Source organism: Ornithodoros turicata, chromosome 10 (genome assembly GCF_037126465.1).
Source record: "Ornithodoros turicata isolate Travis chromosome 10, ASM3712646v1, whole genome shotgun sequence".
NCBI lineage: Eukaryota > Metazoa > Arthropoda > Arachnida > Ixodida > Argasidae > Ornithodoros > Ornithodoros turicata.
Window position 1 is genome coordinate 20,554,049 of NC_088210.1, and position 22,365 is coordinate 20,576,413.

The window sequence follows — 22,365 nt, forward strand, 5'->3', positions numbered from 1 at the left end:
GTTCTACACTCCCTTGTCCCCAATACGTGCAACCGAATATTCCTCTTTCTGTGGCTTCAATTGTCTCTGTCTTCTGTCTACGACTGTATGTATAATCATTTCAATTGTCATACGGAAGGAACCCTTGAGCTTTTTTTTTCTTTTTTCTGTGCGTGTGATACAGTCCGCGACTACCCCACCCCTGTCAGTGTTCACTGACGTCAATTATTGAAGTATATTATGAATTGGATGTCTGATCTTTGCTTGTACAGCTTTGGTACTGCTCCACTTTAGTTAGATCAGGACAGCATATCTGTATGCTCAATATTGACAGTCATACTTCAATGCCAGTAACGTCTCCAGGTATACCTCTACGTGAATCAAGATGGAATCTATGTAACGGTTTCTATAACAACCGTGCGTGGAAAGCCCGATAAAAAATCAGAAACAACGTTAGTACATTGTCCTATACGTACGAATTACCGATCATATAAGCGATTCAGAAATAATCACACATGAAAGCATAGCAGTCGCAGCAGTTGCATTGTACTTCACCTGTATATACGCCGATATGCGTGCACTGGTACTGGTGGAGAGTAGAGATGGCGGTGCCATTGTTTTGCGAATAAGTGTCTATAACTTCGCAATATGACGTTCCGACGCCTGCAATTGTTTCTGCTCTTTAGATTCCTTGCGAAATCCACTCCAGATGTAATAGTGAGCAGTAGTAGGTTGAGATTGCTCAACAGAACTCAACTGGCGTGAAGAATTAGGTTACATCCTGCCCAATGACTGACCTGTAAGCGTTGTTGAGCGTAGCTCATTATGACGAACACAACCTAAGAAGGCTATAAATTCGACGGAAACTGGTCTGTTCTTCTGGATACACAATATTCCATGCAGGCCTGTATACAGGGTGTTTGCTGTAACGTGTCCAGAAATGTTATTTAAAGTCAGCGATAAAAGAGAAACGAGCTCTACTTTTCAGCTACTTGACTAACAGGTGCTACTCGTGAAGCAGTACCCATTTCTTACTCAAGTTGCAGAAATGTGCCACTTGCTTTTCTTTTAGCGCTCGCTTTAAATATAATTTCTGGACACGTTCGAGCAAACACCCTGTATAATTACGGGTACAAAGCACATGTTAGAAGCTATATAATAACATATTTATATAGCGTCCTAAGTCAAATTTTGATCTGAAAGCAGTAAAGCAGTAAAATAATTGAGAAATGCCACCTTTCACTGTATTGGCGCTCATAAACCAGAAAATAAACAGAAAAGACAACCGGCCTTTAGCTTAGTGCAGGCATTGTTGTAAAGCGATGCGCTTTTTCTTTGTGTCTTTGTCTTTTCATCTGGAATAGCAAGCCGACCTCTGTCTGACTGGCTTTTCCTGTTTATTTTAATAAACCTTCATATCGTTTATTTTAATAAACCTTCATATCCTCCCCCCCCCCCCGCACCCTCTCTCTCCATGATGCGCTCCGGAGATTGTCTTCTGCGTGTACGTTGTCTTCTGCATTGTCTTCATGCGTACAGCTCTGCACGATGCCAAAAAGGAATGGGGTGATTATGGAGCGCTGTCGTCATAAAGTTGAGGATTAGTATCTTGGAGCCTGTTGTCCAAGAATTAACTCGACAGTCAGGGGGGTGGTCCCATAAACTAGCTGCGCCGACGAGCATCTGACATCTCCTGCCGTACGGCTGTCAGCAGTCACTAAGGGCATGCTATTGATCCAGTGGGTTGGGTCTGGTGAAGAGGTCAACTTAGATTTTTAGCTGAAGCTTAGTTAGAAAATTTTCCACCATGCCATTCCGTCGGGAATAGCGTATATACATAGGCAGTGCAGTTTACACTTAGGAACTCCAAGAGTTCATTGAGGAATGCCAACTCAAACGGACGTCCCTGGTCTATTCGTGATGGAGAAAAGAGGGTCGCGTCGTAGGATGCAAACTGATGGTTCCGTCACGCAGGGCCGGACTTTCTCTCTGGATATATAGAGGGAGCAGGAGTAGCAAGCCAGCCCTATAACTAGACTAACTTCTCCTGAACCTCATAATAAACGAGCAACAACATCGCGGGTATCTCTTGAGGGCGTGTATCCGTGCTGTGTCGATGAAGTCAAGACGCGCCGAACGTAATGGTGCTCGCGTGTTAGGGAGCATCCGGGTAAACGATTGCGGTGAACTTTTATTGTCTACCTCCGTTCATTTCCGACGCACGCGTCCTCTAAATGATGCGGTGCCGGCCTCCTACAAAACGCCGCCTCGCTAGCGCTACCAATCGCCAATCGATGTTGTAAGCGAAACCGTGCCGTGTGTTTTCACTGACTTTGATAGAAGCGTGCCCACAAGGAGAGAAGAATGCTGAACGAAACCTCAGTGAGGATGATGATGATGATGATGATGATGATGATGATGATGATGATGGTAGGAGGGGAAAGAAACGGAGATGTGAGCCCGCTCACCGCGGGACAGGCTATACTCCAGGTCTATATCTATCACCGATCTACACCACTTCTTTAGCTCGACTGGATGGCAGACTTTTCGATGTTGTTCAGGTTCTGGGCCCTTGGTCACCCCAGGGCCGGCGATAGGGAGGGGGGAGCGAGTAAGGCGGCCGCCTTAGGCCCCGCACACCCCTAGCACCGGCCCTGGGTCACCCGACCCCCGGTTCCACGCCATGCAGGCATTTGTGCGATTTTACGCAGACACCAAGTTGGTGGACACAGTGTGACTGACAGAGTGTGTGTCTTTGTCACTCATTGTTTTATTGTAGATAGTCATTTTTGTTTTTCTAAGTGATCTGGAATAGCCGGCTCTCGTAATGAGTGCCTATTTCTCCATTTTTTTGCTTCTCTACTCATCTCACCTCAACTCAACTCAGAGAAAAAAGAAAAAAAAAACTCAGAGTTTCATTCTTGTCCCTGTAATTTTGCACAGAACTAGAAGGTTCGGCACAAGGACCACTTCCTCTTGAAGTGACGTAAAGTGTGACTGTAGAAAAAAGTGCACGATTTTTATATTATTATTATTATCATCATCATTATACACGCACGAGGAGAAAAAAAAAACATGGAGGACCCCGTTTCTTCATGGAGACATTTGTCCGTCCACTGCCCAATATTTTTCTTTTGTCCACTATTAGCCGACTTTTGAATATGATGCTCCACTTCTCCGACCATTAGTTCGGGTAAAGTCATTTTTCTGCGGTCGAAGCACAGAGAAAAAGAGTGCGCGAACGAGCACAAATGGCGTGAAGATCGTCAAAAGTTATTGCTCTACTAAAAGTGAATACTGCATGGATCATTTTCTTTTGAAAACGAAGGAGCTTCCTCCGAAACGCCACCCGGCGTATTTTTCATATCTTTTTTTCTCCATTAGGATTATGCAGCAACAATGAGATGATGATGCCATGGGGTATTACCCCGCCTATGCTGCACGCGGGACCCAACTCCGGTTCCTATATGGGTTGATTTGATTTGATTTGATTTGATTTGAATGCATGTATAACATGTACATCAATGACGTCATACAAAAATACAAATAAGTAAATTAAATTGTGTAGCTGGTATATTACTTCCTGAGAACAGGCACTGTTATTTTTTTATTTATTTTTTGTGTGTGTATTTTTTTCTCAGTGTTCGGCAATTAACAAATAAAAATAAAGGGATAAGGCTCAATGCGTGTTTCTCTTCATTGGGCATGTCAGCATCATCCGGCTATCTCAAAGTCTAGCCTTAGTTGGTACTCATCAGCACAGGAGATCAAGTAACATACTTTAGAGGTAGAGTGCCACGGTACTCTTTGAAGAAGTGCAGTATCAGCGTTCCTTTGCCTTAGTATCACCAGTGGTGTTCGTCTGACAAGCATGCAGGCGGATAGAAGGCAGATGAGGAGTTGAGGTTTTGCCGGCAGCTTCGAACCGATAGTAAACTTCCCGGCATCCACATGGAACATTCTAGTGGAAGAAAGAGCAAAGAACTGCTTACGAGGCGAATGCTGCGCTGTGTTTTATGTTTAACATTCTCACGGCGCCGGAATATCGCGATCGGCGGACAGCGTGCATAGCAGACGACACCAACGGCCCTGTCGTCTGCTACGGAATATATTTTGGGGTTTGGCTTTTTCGGGTTAAACCCGATTCAATCCTATTATTCCCCCCCGAATCAGTACAGGACCAGTTCGAGTTAAACCCGATTTCTCCCCGAATTCCAATCACGTATCAGGTTCACCACTCATCAAGTGCACTATTTAATAGTAATTTATACCGGTGTGTGACTGATATATTATTTGAGCGCAGCAATATGGGGTGTTAGTCTCTCTAAATCCGAGGTACGTATGTTTGACCAATATATACATTTAAACCGAACGTATCAGCAGCACCCGATTCCCCCCCGAATCACCGGTTTAAAAATAGCACCCGATTTTTCCCTCCTGAATCCGGTAAATGCATTTAACCCGAAAAAGTCACACTCTAAATGTATTCTGGCTGGCCCGCAAGGGTGGAAGCGAAGGAGCACGCAAATACATGACCACGTGACATCGAGGTTGAATGCTCGCGAAGTTATGACGTTTGGTGCGTCTTCCGCTGGGGTATATTCTGAGGAACGTCCTACACCTAGGGTTCCGACTTTTCGGTTTTTATTTATGGGCGTATTCGGCGTATGTTTTTCGGTGTTTATTGATTTTCACGAAATCGGCGTTTTTCGATGTTTTTCCCGGCGTGTACATGGTTTACCCGACAGTTATCGGCGAATAGAAATCACAATGTAATATTTCCGCACGATGCTTATTCAGCATGGCGTTGTTCGCTGCGGTGGCTTAACGTATACGGACATAAAAAAAATTTAAAAAAAAATGCCAGTAGATTTACACATTTACATTTTTCACAACCATCACATTTCTGTATGGTTTTCTGATCTGCATCAACAACTTGCCGGTCATGTGCAGCAATTTATCTCTGTCATGTCCCGGAATGTCCCTCTGTATTCGGTGTTTTTCGATTAAAACCCAATGAGGGAAAATTTACCCGGCGCATGTTTTTCGGTGTTTTTCGGTTAAACCCGAGAACGCGGAACCCTAACCATATGCTGTTCGTACCCACGTTCGCTATGTTACAAATAACGTGCATCATATTTTCTTCCTTTCTTTTTTTTTTTTTTTTAGTTTGGTGGAGCTGTTGGAAAAACGAATAGACGGTTGTTATTGTAATTAACCAGCCGACTTGCAAGCAGACAGCAGTTTGGAGCCCCGCTCACTGCGTGTGTAGTCAACGGGCCTATCATACTTCGTTGTCAGATATCTGAGTCCCATATAATCATGCTCCATAATTGGTCATCATGACCAGGGAAGCGTCCGACGTGTGCGGCAAACATATAGGAGGGCTGTGTTCGGTCATCGCCCCTGTTACAGAAAGAGCTTGTCCTCCCTCGAGACACGGCCTCACGTCGAGTTGCGTAACTCGTTGGGGCTCCTATCAAGTCGTATACATGCCCTTACAAACTGAAGGGAGCGAGAAAAACAGGATACACTGCGTAGCGACGCTTGCCAATGAAGTGAATCTTTTCCCGTATGCGAAGTGTCAGAAGATAGTCGTTAGCTGCGTCGCTGTTAGCAAAGGCGGGTACCATCAGAAGCGCTTTTACGGCGGAATCAGAAAAGAGATTCCAGTGATGCATAATTACGGGTCGTTGACATTTTAAGATGGTAAGGACATATTGACAACTGTGTATTACCCTTTTCTTAGAGCAGTCATTATCATGTAGTTGTTGTTATTGTTCTTGGGGCAGATGGCAAGTCGTGTCACTTGTGAATATGAATTCAGCTGTGCGTTCCGAAAACATCATTTTCGTCTCATCCACAAGACACCATGTACACCAGAATTGAACTAATTTTTCAATCTTGGACAGCGGACATTATAGATAGTTGCCCTGAAGACATAAAGAGTTTTTACTCGTGTAGTACTCGAGTAATAGTTGTTGTCAACTGCGGTCAACAGTATTAATTTTCACGAATTTCGCGACTGTCATTTTTCCGCGAATTTAAAGTCTCGCGAAATATTGTTAACGATGCGAAGAAAGCATAGGAAGACGGGAACGTTTAACGAATGAGTTTCGCTAAGTCGAACTGACCCACAGAGTGCATTTTATCGAAGCGCTACCTTCTCGTATATGGCATATAATCGCACGCTATCGCCTTTGCGCACATAAGGGATAACGTGGTGGTACTGCGCAATGGGCCAAGCTCTCTTTATGTTTTGCGCATGCGCAGAACCACAAACGCTATCGCCTTTGCGTATGCAAAGGGGATAGCGTGCGATACACTCAAACTGACTCACTGCTGGGTACCGATTACACACTCCATAGAGCATCGTCTCGTTATTCCACCCTCATTCTCAACTCGACAATGGGGAGTTTTAGGAAATCGTAACCTTCCTCCTATTCCGACTCCGTATCGCTGTCACTCAATCAGACATCGGCAACGTGATGTCAGTCACTTCAAATGAATCAGGTTACGTTTTTCCTTAAACTACCTAATGTACGCTCGATCGTCAACGTCCAGTTCACCAAGGAATTAAGGATCTGATTCTAAGTGGGTGTCACAGACAATACCCAATATCTTGGCGAAGCCGCGGACTTCCAGCATCCTGACCCGCCTGATGACCTCCATGGTATACAACCGCACGGAGCATGCATCGCGAAATTAAATTCTAGCGAAATATTCTCTAAACGTCACACTAGCGAATTCGAAAACGAAATTAACGAAATTAACCACTTTTACGGTATGCTATGTAGGCAGCATATACTGTATAGGCAGGTTTATATAACAGATCACACTGTTTGCTCACATAAGTCGCAGTTGCGCGTCCTTCATTGTGATTGCCACAGGGCCTTTCAGGTCGTCTTAAAGCTCACAACTGCGTTGAACTGAACTCCGCATACGAGCTTCAAAGTGCATGGCATGGGTAATTTTGAACAGTGAAGCGGTGTGACAGCCCGAAGGACAGGTACCGTGCTGGTCTTTCTGCCTTCAATTGGAGTCATGTAACGCCGTGTAAGAACGCTTTCTGCGCGTAACACAATAGCTTGTTTTCTCGAGAGAAAGAAGAATGAATTGTCATTCTTCGCAGCGACCTGGACGGAGGAAAGTGCCCGTGCCGCGTACCTGGAGACAAACACGGCAAAGCACGTCCAGATACCGCGAAAACAAGAGCGCGTTCTGGCGAGACCGAAAACCTTGACATCGCGCACGAGTCAGTTGTCCGGCGTTTGCGGCCTAACTGGGCCGCTTACGGCAATGTTTCGGTTGTGAAAGAACGATTTCCGTGCATTGTTGCGATTCCTTTTCTTTTCGTTTATTTACCTTTTCTTTTTCTTTTTTTTTTTTTGACTATCAATTCTAAAGGTAGTGACATTGAATCGCCCGTGATGCTAGGGAATTGAAGGTTTTTATATTTCACGTGATGTTTATCCGCTGCTTGCTTCACTGCACAATTCAGACACCGATTAGGGTGCCCTTCAACTAGCTGCTGTTCCAACTGCGGCATATGGCAGCATATGGCGTAAGGCGTCGTTCCCTTAAACACGTTCTCATCGACTGTCACCTATATCGTTCGGAGAGAGCTATGTTCCAATCCCAACTGACTCGCATCAACCGCAGGCTCAACCTGAATTGCCGCAATCTTGGACCCTTCTATAACCCTGCGCAGCACCGTCAATGCCTGCTCTTATTTCATAACTTCTTGACGTCTACGGGCCTACATCACGTGACCAACTGCGTGAACTGCTAACACCGACGGTTCCGGCGCCCCCTTATATACGTATAGTCTCATTTGCTATGCGTTCTGTCATGTGTCCGTGTGTGTATGTCTCATCTTTTTCATCGCTATCTCACACACATATATTAGCCCACGTGCGCTGAGGTATGGTGTTGCAATTGCTGCAGTTAAACACCTCATCCCGTCATCATTCATGTAGTAGGTGTTCTTGTTGTTCCACTGCTTGCACTGGTCTGATCCTACCGCAAGAGATGCTGGAATATATCAGGCCTTGGAGTAGCCGGCGCTCCTACTGAGTGCCCACCTCTCTCTCTCTCTCTCTCTCTCTCTCTCTCTCTCTCTCTCTCTCTCTCTCATATATATATATATATATATATATATATATATATATATATATAATTTCATCTCATCTCGCAGATGCTGGAATGAGAAAAGAAGAAAAATACGGAGGTTCATGTACTCTTGATATCCCTTATAGCAGCGTGCTGCATGCTAATGAAAGGTAATGAAGCAATTAAAACTAATGAGAAATACGTGTAGAAAAATGCACCCAGAATACATTGCCCGCCCCGATATGTTCAAAGAAGGATATCAGTGCTTTTAGAGCACAGCGCCTATGGGGTGAGAGCCATGCGCCCAAAGCCGTCCAGATATTAAAGCTATCCAACGCGCCGAGCGATGACTGAAACCGACTCCGAGCGACAGAGTACCGCACACAGAAGTTAACGCTCCTTATTAAATAGGTCACCATATTACCACGGTCCATTGATACTGGACCGTGATAGTACGACAAAATTACCAAATACTGAGTGGAATGTGATTGTGGCGCACTGTATCACGTACACTGTCTCGCGGTCCTTTCTTACGACATAGTTGCGGTGTTATTGTTCCTCTGTATAAAGGACAAGACGCTATAAGAAAGATTGCACAGCCCTTTTCGAAAAGTGAGACACAATCGTCGTGTCTGAATTGGTTATTGCCGCGCCCCCTGGCTAGAGTGCTGCGCATGCGTGCTCCACCGGCCTTGTTAGCAACACCCTCGGAAAACACGGAAGGGACCACTTGGGCACGCATGGCTGGATGCGTCACGGTGGACGTCGTTCACGAAACACATCGCTATATACTGTGATACATCTCAATGCCCTCACGAATATATAGACCCCTATTCGAGTGTGCCCGTCTATTGTGATTACCGCAGCTATTTGTGGCTTCACCGGAAGTCTTCCTGTTGCATGATTATCTGCGACACTTCCATACTCTATTCATACGTCCGTATTGGATATCGGCATTTTGATCTTTGTGCTGTCGTTCTTACCATCCATCCGCGCGGAGAGAGAGTTCTTACTCTATATAGACCTTAGACTTTTTCAGTTGTGAGGTTGTCTGCTTCAAAGCTGCCAGTCATCTTTACACGATCAGCCGTTTTTACGGAAACCGTATCTGTGAAGGAACGTCTCCGTGATAAAATCACAAAACGAACTGATAGTTGACGTTGCATAGTTGGGCTTAATCGCTTGCACGCGTTACGGGCTAACGAGGGGCGGGGCACTTGTCGAGAAGAAGGGGCACTTGTGCTCGTAACGATCGTAACGACGATTAGGCGATTATTCTGTTGATTCTATGCATGTGAAGGCGTGGCTCATGAAGGTATATAACAAAGAAGTCTGCTAATAATGATAATAATAACGTTTATTACTATAACGTTTTGTACATATTAGCCGAGCGCGCATGCTCAACTACGATTTCGATGTCGATCGGAAGCTATCCCATTTCAAATTAAACAACAGCCAAAATTGAATGGCACGTCTGCGGAATGGCGCTAGGTTATATGCCATCAAATGAGGTGATTCTCGGATTAGATAATCAGAGAATCACATCATTTGATGGAATAACTGTGGTAACACTGACTAAAACGGGAATTCGTCTTCAGGACATAGGAGAGAAGGTTCGCTCCTATTCGCTTCGAGATCTACCTATAGGGGGCGACACCGTCACCTTTCTAGTGTGGATAACACGCCGGCCAATGTTCGAAGTTGATCGATGGTTCTTTCCCGTAATTTACCGAAAGATCACTTGTGCCGCGATGGTACGATACTGTTCGGTTCCCAAACGCTCCGCCTATACTGCACTGAACGCGGAAAATAAACGTCTAAAAGCAGACGACGCGAGGAAGCTACCCACACTACGGTAGTTCATCGTTTCTCCGCAGCGCGCCGACACCGTTCGATCTCGGGGCGATATTCGCCTGGGGGCAAGACGAATTTCCGTTTTGATCAGAGTTACCACAGTTATCAAGTTTCGCAAATAGTGCTCTGGAGATGCACAAATAGTCTCATTTTAATAGTCTTTAAGGTGTGCATTGTCGTGCATTCCTCCTGAATCTACTCTTTGGTATACAAAATTACACACCTTAACGAAACGCAGTGCGATACGCTTCAAAGATGAACTAACCATATGCCCACCTTCATTTGTTACTATACCGCACGCGCACTCAGTTTCATCAGCCTTACGACACCTACGCAATCTTCCGCTGCACATTGCGCGGAGTCACGTCCGCCCGCGCGACAGCTCCGTGACATCACGTGTTATACAATACATAACGGTGACCTCGCTCTCAACTTCAAGTAGACGCCACTAGGTGATAAGAGCGTGGAAAGGGGATAAATGTCACAAACGGAGACAAAACAATAAGGGGGTGAAACAAAGGGATCGCCCTCTTGAGCGAGGGGGGAACAACAACCCCTCTGCTTGACACCCTAACGCATACGAGGCGGAACTTCTTTCGGAGCGACCCAAAGATCGCCGTCACCGCTTCCGCGTTCCCATAACAAAAGGGCGACAACTCTTAAACTATAGACATCGAGAGGTGTCCCACCCATTGTTGGCAGTTGCTCTCAAACAACTACGAACTGTCGGTTGACGAAGATAAAGCTGCCAAAGTGCCTGTCTCCGCGCAAAGTTTCTGCCGTTACTTTTATTGTTTATAAAACGGATGTTTTTTGTTTTTTGTTTCGCTTATAATATGTCAGCATGCACCAGAAAGGCTTATAGAAGAACTAAAACACTTAATAGATAAGACTCGAAACTGGAAAAGGATTAATGGACTGGATTGCCGGTCGGGTACGTGCACTGACCAATTACGCCACGCTGACATTGCTGGCACACGCATACATGCCACACAACGAGGCAGCGGCATCTGGTGAACACCGTGGAAAGTAGCTGTCCTGGGGCTGCAACGCCTCAGAAAAGTTACCACCGAGATACTAAGTGACGTCCACAGCAGAGCACAAAGCACGGGGTGTTTGAATTTGGAACGAAGAGATGGGGTAACTTCACCAATAACCCTGGCGGTTACCGTGGTACAGGGAGCATCCCAATGAAGACTACTGAGGGATGATCGCATGTTTTCTGTGGTGGGTAGTTCTCTTGGGTTAACACCCCTCTCCTTCTTCTGTGCCACCATCATCTCTCCCCTCCCTCTTTCACCCTCCCCTGCGTGCACCGAGTCGCCGCTTCAGAGCAGGCTGACCGCACCTTCCCCCTACATCACCCCTCCCCCCCCTCCTTGGAAGGACGATATAGGCCGAATCTGCCGGTCAATCAGCCTATTTAGTGACTATAGATGTGGCCATCTAATGTAATAGTCCTTCTTTATTTAGGTCCTGCGCGTAAATAGCAAAAAGCGTCGATTATATAATGGGACGGTAGCACGCACGACGGTTGGCCACTTCCCCGGAGCACGTGAAAGAAGTGCAAGGAAGTGTTTCTGACGAAAAGCGCGCGAAAACCTTATTTAGTACGGTAGCACGGTCCCACGGGACCATGGCAGTAGGTAGTTTTCATGGCTCAGATGGTATTGCACCTTCAGATACGCGATCCGAACCGTTGGAGATAAACGGAAGTTTTATTTGGCATCATGGACATGGACGCGGACGTCATGGACGCATCATGGCTCGCTGGGCTCAAGATCGTGGGTTCGATTCCGGCCAAGGACGGTTGCAATGCGGGGAACGTAAGCATTTGCTTCCAATAATGGTGGTAATGGTAATGGTAATAATCATGGTGGTAATGGTAATAATGGCGCCCTGTTGTTACACGTAAGGTTTTCTGCCTAGTGTGGCGACATGTTGCACGTGCCACACGGTAGGTCTGCAGATTATTTCGGGCACCTGGTTTTTTTTTTTTTTCTTTTTTACGTGCACCGGAAATCTTCGACACAAGGTGCTGGAAGCAAATCAAGATCGCGCGGCCGGGATCGAACCCGCGATCTAGATTTGCTTCCATCACCGTACGTCGGAGATTTCCGGTGCACGTTAGAGAACCCCAGGTGCCCGAAATAATCCCTGCGGCACGTGGTGCATGTCGTCACACAAATATCTGCTGATTCATCTGTACAACAGGCGTAAAGAAAAGAGAGAGCGTAAGATAACTTTGAACAGATCAGCGTTTGGTGCCTTTCCCCCCCAACGAGCCCCGCTCTCAACTCACTTCCATGGTCGTTATTCGAGCGAAGATTGGGATGCGTGGTCTGCTAGAACGCAATAAATCTGGATGAGAGAGCGGCTATGTTGTCCCCCCCCCCCCCTCCCGTGCATTCCAGAGTGATGGTGGCCGGCAACCTGTTTTCTTAGCCCCGTAGGCCGAACAGCGGCCCTGACCTGCAAGGGTCGCTTTATAAATGCATGCACGATTCGTTGGGTCGGCCGCCGTTACAATAGTCTCATTAGCTGTGCTGTAGGTAAGATATTTCGATCCCGCTCATAATATATCTATTGTATCGTCCAGCCTCGACTGGTAGAGGACTTAAGTAAAGAAGTCGGGATGTCGGTATAATAGACGAACAATTAGGAAAATCGTGTTGTCTATTATACTTGAGTATATTGGTTTGTGATGGAAGAGGGACTCGGTCTTGCCGAGACAGCGATGTTACTATCTCCTTTCTTCTTCGTGCTATTGTGTTCCTTCTTCTTGCCATTAGTACTTCATTGCTGATTTGAGTCATGCGTCGCTCTTATCCTTTTCTATCCATATTCCTGAAACTCGAGGAAATGTTGTCTCTTCCTATAAACATAATACTAGCTGCCTTTACACCATTTTAATTTGCTAAGATAACGCCTTCCACGCCGACTCTGGAGGTTTCTAACACCGATGGATGTGGTGTACGTGTGGGTGTTTTCCCTGAGATCTCCTCGGGTGCTCAAATATCGGCACTGTTTCCTCTGAAGTCAGCCCAAAACTGATCAGCCTTGAGCGACATGGCAGCAGGCCGTCGACAGGCTCGATAATGGGACGTCACACCGTACGAACCAAACCAGATACCCTCATTTGTACCCCCCTCCCCACCCATTTGTACCCCCACGCAGAGCGCCAACGGGGCACGTGGTCCTCGATAATTTAACCGAAATCTCCGAATTTCGGTCAGTTCTATAGGCCTTGAAACGTCGTCGTCGATCAACGCGGACCTAATTAGGTCCCGTCTGGGCGTATCCCTCAGACGGCAATTCCTATCTAAGACCGCAGTTCTATTGTTTCCCAACTCGCAAATGAAGGGACTGATGTATCATTGATGACTGGGCTATTTTCCCACGCGCGGCCTTCGTATCCCAATATGCCACCAGAGTAATTTGCCGCGTCACGAGAACAGCCCGCTGGTAATGAGGATCGTCGATCGGCGTTGCGATGTTTCTTTGAGCTGTTGGCCAATACAGTCACCCGCAAGTCGCGGTATTGTGAGTCGCATTTGAAAGCCTGATCGCTCATGGAGATGCTAACGAAGATGTCACGTGACGATCAACGTTCCATGTGACGCCACATGCATCGTTTCGCACTGTTGCTCTGCAGGTAGCGTGCTTGTAGAGGAGAAATGACCTGCGCCTGGTTGGACGCCAGTTAGCGCCCGTGTATAACGGGACTTTCTTTTGTCTTCGTATATGTACTTTATTAGTAAAAGGAGGGGGGGAGGATATGCTGCGGCCTGCAGCTATGCTATATTCGTGCCGTTTGAGTCCTAATAAATTATGGAAACGCCTCTTCCAAGGACAACACCTCACAACGCTACGGCGGAAGATGCGAAAAACGTCATAGGTTTCTGCTGTCACTTGATCGCGAGAGCTCAACGTCGTACCTTCACGTACACTGCTAACCGTGGGGAATGTCATATATAACCGCGACACAGGCACAAGATATTCCGTAGCAGACGACAGGAAAAGACGCTGACGGTGTCATCTGCTAAGTGCCGTCTGCTAAGCACGCCTTTTCAGGGCATTTCATTACCATAGGCGTTGTTCTACCCCTTTGCGAGAACGAAGAACAGCGAGGACGCGTATTGTATTTTGCATTCGTGTTCCAATTAAATTTGTGGAATTGCAATTACAATTTATGAAACGCAACCGGCACTCGTTTCATAGCAACCACCCAGAGACATCTAGATTGCAGTTGAACGGATGAGTAACGTTATACGAAGCACTGCAACATGAACAAGTATACATATGACGCTTGTAGTGCACACACAAGGAACGCCATTAATATTGCCTAATGTCCCGTGCTATATATTGCAAACCTGTTTCCACATCAGTTTTCCGTATAGTGGTATGAGAGCACAATAGGGCACAAAGGTCGTATGCACAAAGGCGAGGTGCTTTAAAGACGGGGCTTGGTGCTGTATCTACATATGTCCTCTATGTGTGTGTGTGACCTTCTTCACCCATGAGATGGTCTACTTCCTGGTGCATATATACTGTCGTGGAACACCCGCAGTTGTTGCAAATTAGGGTCATGGAAATGGTAATGGGCTTACGTGACATTGTGCTGCGGAAAATAGAAATCATATATATGACCATTTACCTCTGTATATAGAAGCAGTCGTATCTCCGGTACTGCCCACAAGACAGGAATTATACATGGGAGGGATCTCTCAGTTGGCAAGGTCCGCGAGGTTCTGGGCGTGGAATTTACTTTGGTGGCTTTCGTGATGTTAATTGCGTTAATGAGTTAATTTCTTTGACTGGTAAGTTGGAGCACTATAGTTGACAGTTGTTGACACGCCAAAAAGGTTACGTGAAAGCCTTTAGTGTCAGGCACGTAAACAAAATGTACAATCTAAGTCAAAAGGAATACAAATTGGGGAACAATTATAGTCCCATATAGATCGCAATTACTCCCCACTTTAGCCTCCTGACCCTCAAATTTACTCCCCAGCACTTCAGATACAGATAGTCCTTCTGCTTTGCATAACCTTATGTGCCTTTAGTCCTTAAAGGGACTATAATGCACCAGGGCTTGTGGTTTTGGCAATGCATGGCAAGGGCTAAAATTAGTTATTTCGGGAATAATCTTTTGACACTCGTCAGACCGTTGACTTTCGGTTGTTCACTGCCTAACTGCCTGAAGAAATGAACACGTTGACACACACATAAAACTGGGATCCTGGCCACCATCATCGGACATTCATCATCCTGGTCATCGCATATTCACAGCAAAACTTTGTCTCGGTGTGTGCCCTTCTTACGTCTACACCGTGATAATCGCGACACGTGGGAAGACAGTCGTCACTGGTGCTGTTTCTCGCACAAAGCGCCTACGGCCTTGGACTACTTGACCAGTTCCCAGCAAGCCGAGACGCCAGCACTGCCCTATTCACGAAACAAACTTGAGAGTACTACAAAAGCACATACAACTCTGCAGATGAAATATGCAAATGCTGGCTCGGTTGCCGGGACATTGTTTGTCCATGATAATATGGAGATTTACTCTGTTTCATTGTTTTCGCAGGTGCTCGTGGTGCTTGGAGAGTTTGTGGAGGCCTTCTGGACCCCGTGGCATGACGTGGCTGTCATCTGGCTTCGACTTGGTCAAGGATTTCTGTTTCCTCTTGTCCTCTGTCTCACGGACCGGCATCATTGGACTGCGCTCAAGAAGACGCTCCAGAGGCGGTCGGCTTCAGCGAACTTCACTGGTTAGTTTTTTTTTTGCGTATACAGTTCATTGTGTAACGGCCTTGCGCTTACAACTAATAGCTATTTGAAACGAAGACCGTTGTTCTATGCTGGTTCAGCAGAAGAACAGTCCATGTTCGAAATATCGTGCATTCACACGAGGGACATTCCCCAGAATATTCGAGCGGAAGATGGGCAAGACGTCATAGCTTCCTGCTGTCACGTGAGCACGAGCGTTCAACGTCACGTATTTTCATGCCCTTCAATCCATGGGGAATATGCTGAAGCTCCGCCACAAGATATCCCGTAACAGACGACAGGGCCGATGGTGTCGTCTGCTATAATATATGCGCAGTGTGCCACTACCGATATTCAGGCGCCATGCAAATGCTCAACATAAGACGGGGCGGAACTTCCACCCCGTGAGCACCAATTCTCTCTTCTTCTTCTTCTTCTTCCACAAGAATATTCCGAGGGGATGCCGCTCGGTGGTGGTGGTGGCGATAGGGAGGGATGCCGCTCGTGTAAACACACAGATATTGGCTGCTCCAATCAGAAGGGTTTTGCTTTGATCGGCCTTCACCGGATAGCTAAATTTTTCCTCTTTTGTGTCCTTAACTCTAACGTTATCAAGGAAGTCTCATGTGTATCTGTACGACAAAAAGAACAGCGTGTCAAAAACAAGAATACAAGACCTGGAAACTCCAAGAGTTGGGGATAGTGGGATCGATCCTCGACCAAGGATACCATAGATTTGTTGGCTGCTTAAGCCCCTATTTTGTTGTTGCGTAGAGTACTGAGATTTTATCACTCGTTAAATGATTGATGAGGAGATTCGCTGCTCTATATCCAAACCGCGTATACTATCAGGACACCGGTTTTCATTGACATACTTCGAGACGAGATAGGTATGTCGGAAAAGTATCACTGCCACCAAAGCCTGTCGAGTCGAATAATTCACAGGTCATCATCCCTGCAGTGAGGCAAAGGAGCTGAGTTTATTCACGCTTACAAATGGCGACGTGAAACGGCAACTTCGTACTGGCCCAGCAGCGTAGTCGAAAGATCTTGGGTGGTCCGCCGTATCATTATTCGAGTTCTGCAGCGATGACGGCACTAGACGCCTTACGTCACACTCTCGATTCGGTCGTGCTTCCTCCCCGATGGCCTTGTTATGGCGTTTTGCGGCGGCGGAACACAAACGGCTGCGGCATAACCCACAGGAAACTCTTTCCGAAAGCACGTCCTGAAAGCTCTTCAAGCCGAAAAAAAAAAATGTCTATCAGATCCGTCGCTGCCCAGCAGACCTGATAGTCGGGTATGGACGTCGCCTATCTGATAGGAGATGTATGTCCTCTGGTTGCGACCTTATCACAACACACACTGACCCACCAGCACGAACAACACCAGAAATCACGTGACAGGCAATTCCTTGCGAAACTAAGGTGTCCTTGAGTAGTCGACCGTGGAGATTATAGAAGATGAGTCTCACACACCTTGATCCGTGCATGGCAGCAGGCATTCTCAGTGAACGCACAAAAGAATGGCATATTATGTTTTGCTCATGCATAAGCATTCTTTCTTATCTCACGTACGCAGTGGTGCGTAGCCGCTTCCACGCATAACTTTCTCGAGTCTGTTCTCAAAGAATATTGACGCCAGTTCCAGTTTCGGAACCAACTTCGGGGACATACTGCTGGTGCAGGGACTCTTTTATACCTATCGGTGCACGTGGTAATTGGCAGCCATTTGCGGCATAATGCGTTTCACAGACAAAAGGGAAACTCTATCCTGATGTGTCTGGACATTGTCCTAGTGTAATTGATTTATGTGTGAGCATTGAATCTGCTACTACGTCCGAACTGCGAATAATGAAAGTGCGAGGGACAATGAAATTGGCAACAATTAAAGACGGGGGCTGCGCGTCAGAAAGTACATACGCAGTGACGCTTTCAAGGCCTTTATGCGTTACTATTAGAACGGTCGTGCGAACGAAAACCCGGTGTCGTCCGTCGGTGTACAGAGGAGTGGAAAGGGCGTCACGCGGAGGAGAGGTTGGGGTGAGGCAAAAATAGACCTCTCCCTGTTTTCTAAACAAATGACGTCATAGTGTTCGACAGCGCCACCAATTTGGTTGACGTGAACTACGTTTGAAGCTAGGGGCGACAAGGTCGCGCCCGAAAACAACGCTCTTGAGGGGATTATTACGATGGTCCCTGGAGGGGACGCGACCTTCGGTCCTGCTTCGATGGGGGTAGCTTCGCCAATAATCCTGGCGGTTACCATGGTACAGGGAGCTTCCCAATGAAGACTTCTGAGGCATGCTCGCATGTTTTCTGTGGTGGGTCCTCTTGGACTACCCAAATCCCAGAGCAAGAGGGTCAGCACGCCCCTCCCTCTCCTCTGCCACCATCATCTCTCTCCTCCCTCTTTCACCCTCCCCCTTCTCCCTCCCATAGGTGCATCGAGCCGCCACTTCAGAGCAGGCTGACCGCACATTCCCCCTACATCACCCCACCACCACTACCACCGCCATCACCCGGTCCTACTTCTCTTTCAGTAGGCGGCAGCGAACAAGTGCCCATTCGTGGAACCCAGCCCTCCCCTTCCGATTTGTTTCGGTTTCACTCTGTCTACCAACGTCATGATGACGTTTCTCGAATAGAGGTCTATTGCGCTAAATGGTTTGCAGATATGGGTCAAATGTAGGAGCACAACTGCAATGAGTTATGATGTAATGCTAGAGAGGATAACGCGCTGTGGGGTTTGGCGTGAAGAAAAACTTTTTTTTTCTTTGTCCCTCAATGAAACTCTATGAACCCGATACCACAACGTTCAGCGCCGGCCGACAATCTACCCGGCTAACTTTTTCGTCCGATAAGTGCTTAGATATTAAATGAACGAATTCTAAGGATCAGCGCTGCTTCCGTGGCCACAGAAGCTCCGCTGGCGTGACGTCACTTCCTAAGCGGAGGAGTGAGAGCGCGGCGCCAAGAGGAGGAAAGCCACCGTCATGAAACGCCTGCACGGTTGCGCTTGCTGAGCTCAAGATCGCGGGTACGAACCCGGCCGAGGACGGCGGCAATGTGGGGGACGTGAACGTTGCTTCCAGCATCCGTATGTCGGAGATTTCCGGCGTACGTCAAAAGAATCCCAGATGGTAGAAATTATCCGCAGTCCTACCTTGCGGCACGTGCAATATGTCGCCATACTATATAGGCAGACAAACCTTACGTGGAACAACGCGACACCATTATTTGCGGCATTTTTTCACGGTCGCGCCCTCATCGGTTCTTGCGGAGTTACGTTTTCTCGTTTTTCCAGAGAGGGAATTCCGGCATACTCTCAATATCCGGCGTCTGCTCTGGTCATGTATTCCGTAGAAACTATTTCGCGTGGGATTTTCGATACCGTGGTCAGTGGTCCAGGAGGAATAAAATTGTTTCGAAATCGATGGACCTCTATCCGAGAAACGTCATCATGACGTTGGTAGACAGACTGAAACCGAAACAAATCGGAAGGGGAGGGCTGGGTTCCACGAATGGGCACTTGTTCGCTGCCTCCTATTGAAAGAAAAGTAGGACCGAAGGTCACGTCCCTTTCAGGGACCATCGTACGTAATCCCCATCAAGACGGTGGCTTTCGGGCGCGACCTTGTTCGTCCCTAGCTTCGAGCGTAGTTGAACTCTATACCACTCGGTGGCGCTGTGGAACACTATGACGTCATTTGTTTACAAACATGCAGAGGTCTATTGGAACGGATGCGACTGTCCCTTTCAGTGGCACGCATAACCATCTCGCACCGTAGTTTCCCGGTGTGAAAGTGAAGGAACCGCAAGCCCGCAGTTGGTCACACAGTGTTTTTAGACTTTCTACAGGGTGTCATCTCCTTTGTAGTGACGGAACTGCCGTTTGTCTTGAAAGACATGTTTCATGCACTCATATACTTCCTTTTCAATTCACCTAAATGAGTCATTTTCAAAGAGACACAGCAGCTGGAGGTTGTACTGCTGCTGTAACATCCTGTTCATTTTGTCTTTCTAGGGGAGGAGAGCCGCTATCGACTCTACCTGGACGATTCCAAGAGCAATATAAAGAACTTGGGTCCTGTCGCCCCGATTGGCATCATTACAAACTACAAGCGGTCATCGTTGAGCTATGGCAAGGTGTCCAAAAAGTCTCATCGCTCCAGCTGGGGATCAGGCAGCCGTCGGAAGTCATTGCCAAGGACACCGCACAAGTTCATGGTATCCGGTATATACGGCGTTGACTGCATTCTGGACAAGCCTTCCTACCTACGGTCGCACATCCCACACTTACCAACAACCCACGCTCAGTTGCAGAAAGCTTCCCAGTTGATCCGTACTGAAAGTTGCTGCTCGGCTGACTCTGCTGTTAAAGTTCCAATCCCAGCTGTGGACTACGACATGGACAAGGCAAGATTAGATATCCCAGGCGATTGGGCGAGGCACGACGATGAAGACCACATCTACGCCACGCTTTCAGACACCCTAAGCTTGCACTCTACCGTTGCTGGAGACAGCTGCGCCACCTTCAGTGCTCCCGAAGACTCAGACGAAGACGCCGAGTCTTTCACTACGGATGCAAACGACGACTTTGAGTTTCATGACACGAGGCCCTGCGGTGGAGAAGTGCGCATGCGGTCCTCCGTATCGAACATTGCAGACAACTGCTATGGCACGGTTACAACCGCTCTCAATCAGGACGTGCAAGCTCCGTATCTGGAGCCGTCGAATTTAACGTCGTGCAGCGGATCATACTCGATGAACGATCTTGATCTGATTGAAAATCTTGACCTGTGTCAAGAACACTCAGGGAAACCTGCTAGAAGTGAGTCTCTCGTGTCACTGTACAATCCCCCTTCCGAAAGCGGACTAAGTTCCGACACTCCGCCAATGGGATGCTACGGCAACGACCAGTATAGCCTCGGCCAGAAGGTGATGGAAGCCATAATGAAGAATGGCCGCTCGTCCTTTGTAATCCGCCGAAATTACGTGCGGAGGGCAAAGAAGCGGATCGGTCTCAAGAAACACAAGCTCATGTTTGATTGCGACAGCGTCGACGACGGCTTCACCGCTGTTCGAAGGTTCCCGCCGCTGCGTCAACACAGGGTGGCCAGCATCAACGCGATTCGCCGCATAGGAAGTCCTACGAGCCAATGGCACGTTCCTGTGGGACCTGACCGCAAGCTAGAAGTTATATCTGAGTTCATTTAGCTCCAATCTACAAATACGACTTTGTAGAGCCAGGCACCAAGCTCTCGCATGCATGTGGGAGGAGGACAGAGATCAACTCCCTGCCCGGTACCCTTTGCACTCGCGCCTGACACCGAGTTAGATACTATGCCGTTCACTGCCACTCGAATATCCGACAGTGGTTGAGGAACATTTATGAGCCACAAGGAGCAACGGGCTTATACGTGATGATGATTTGCAGAGAAGTCATGATATCACGTGCGGCTCTGGCCAACGATTGCCCGCTTGCCATCACATCATGAATGCTGCTGACACGGGAACATCGCGTACATTAGTGGATGATTTTCTGCAAGATATGTCCACATTACCACAGCACTATGCAGTCTGACAATAGCCCATAGCACACTAAACTGTATCCCTGCATCGCTGAAACATCCAACATAACAAACACTTGAAAGGTTGTTTTGTACTTCACGGGTTTTACCTCCGGTAATCATAATGTGGTACCACTAGACATGCCAACAGCTGTCATGCTGCATATTTGCATCTAGCACAGATAATCCTAATATGTATTCAGTGTTGGGGGCAGCAGGGAGAGTGCTGAAGTCAGCCCAGAGCGCACAATACTCCGAACCGCACGTCGCCGGCTGAAAGTCAGATCGCACACACGACACATATAGATGAGAGCATGTACAGCTAAATAATGCTGAACAAGCTGCCAATCAGTCAATACCTGTTACGTGACATTCTTAATTTGCATCAAGGAGCAGTTGATGACTGGAAGCGTCGTGTTCGCTGCACGTATTTGTACCTTTACTTCATTCGTGGCTTTTCATCATATCTTCTTCGAATAGGCATAAGTTGTACATGGTTGGTCGAGGGAGATGGAGACGGAGGTGGTGCAATGACTTCATATTGATCTACGTAATTTTAACTTACTGACGTCATTAGCCATACCTTTCGGGGGGCTCCAAGAAAATAAATGCACCAGACCAGCTCAGCAGGTGTGCATGATGCGAACATGAGAGAACGCAAACAATGTAAATATTATACATAAGGCATAGCTTACGAAACGAGTACACTCACTTCACGGCAAGCACGTTGGTGCAAAGGGAAAATAACGCTGTGCTGGGTACGGCAGGGATGGCATCGTGCCAGCCAAGAGCAATGGTTGTTCCGTTATCACCGTGAACGAAACAACCGGGTGCCCACCTACACATAAGTCACATTGGCGTAGTGTTTCAGATTCGCCGTGTATTACCACAGATACTTTGGCATCTACGATACGTACTATGTACTGATTCGTGCCCGTGGTTTCTGTACACTCAGCGATGAGGAATCAACGTTAATAAAGAATTATTTCCGTGATCTTATGGTTGAGAAAGTTGTTGGATGGGCTGTTCATTCAAACTATGCGATGCAAGCCAGCTATGGTACGGGAATGTCAAAACTGCTA

General features: G+C 47.2%; 1 protein-coding gene across 1 annotated transcript in view; it reads left to right on the forward strand.

Moving 5' to 3' along the window:
- Positions 1 to 22,277, forward strand: part of LOC135370937 (uncharacterized) — a 45,439-nt gene extending 23,162 nt beyond the window's left edge. The window contains exons 2-3 of the mRNA XM_064604867.1: positions 15,530 to 15,713; positions 19,738 to 22,277. Of these exons, the coding sequence (XP_064460937.1) occupies positions 15,530 to 15,713; positions 19,738 to 20,930 (1,377 nt within the window). The 3' untranslated portion in view covers positions 20,931 to 22,277. The remainder of the gene's footprint in view (positions 1 to 15,529; positions 15,714 to 19,737) is intronic.
- Positions 22,278 to 22,365: the final 88 nt, after the last annotated feature.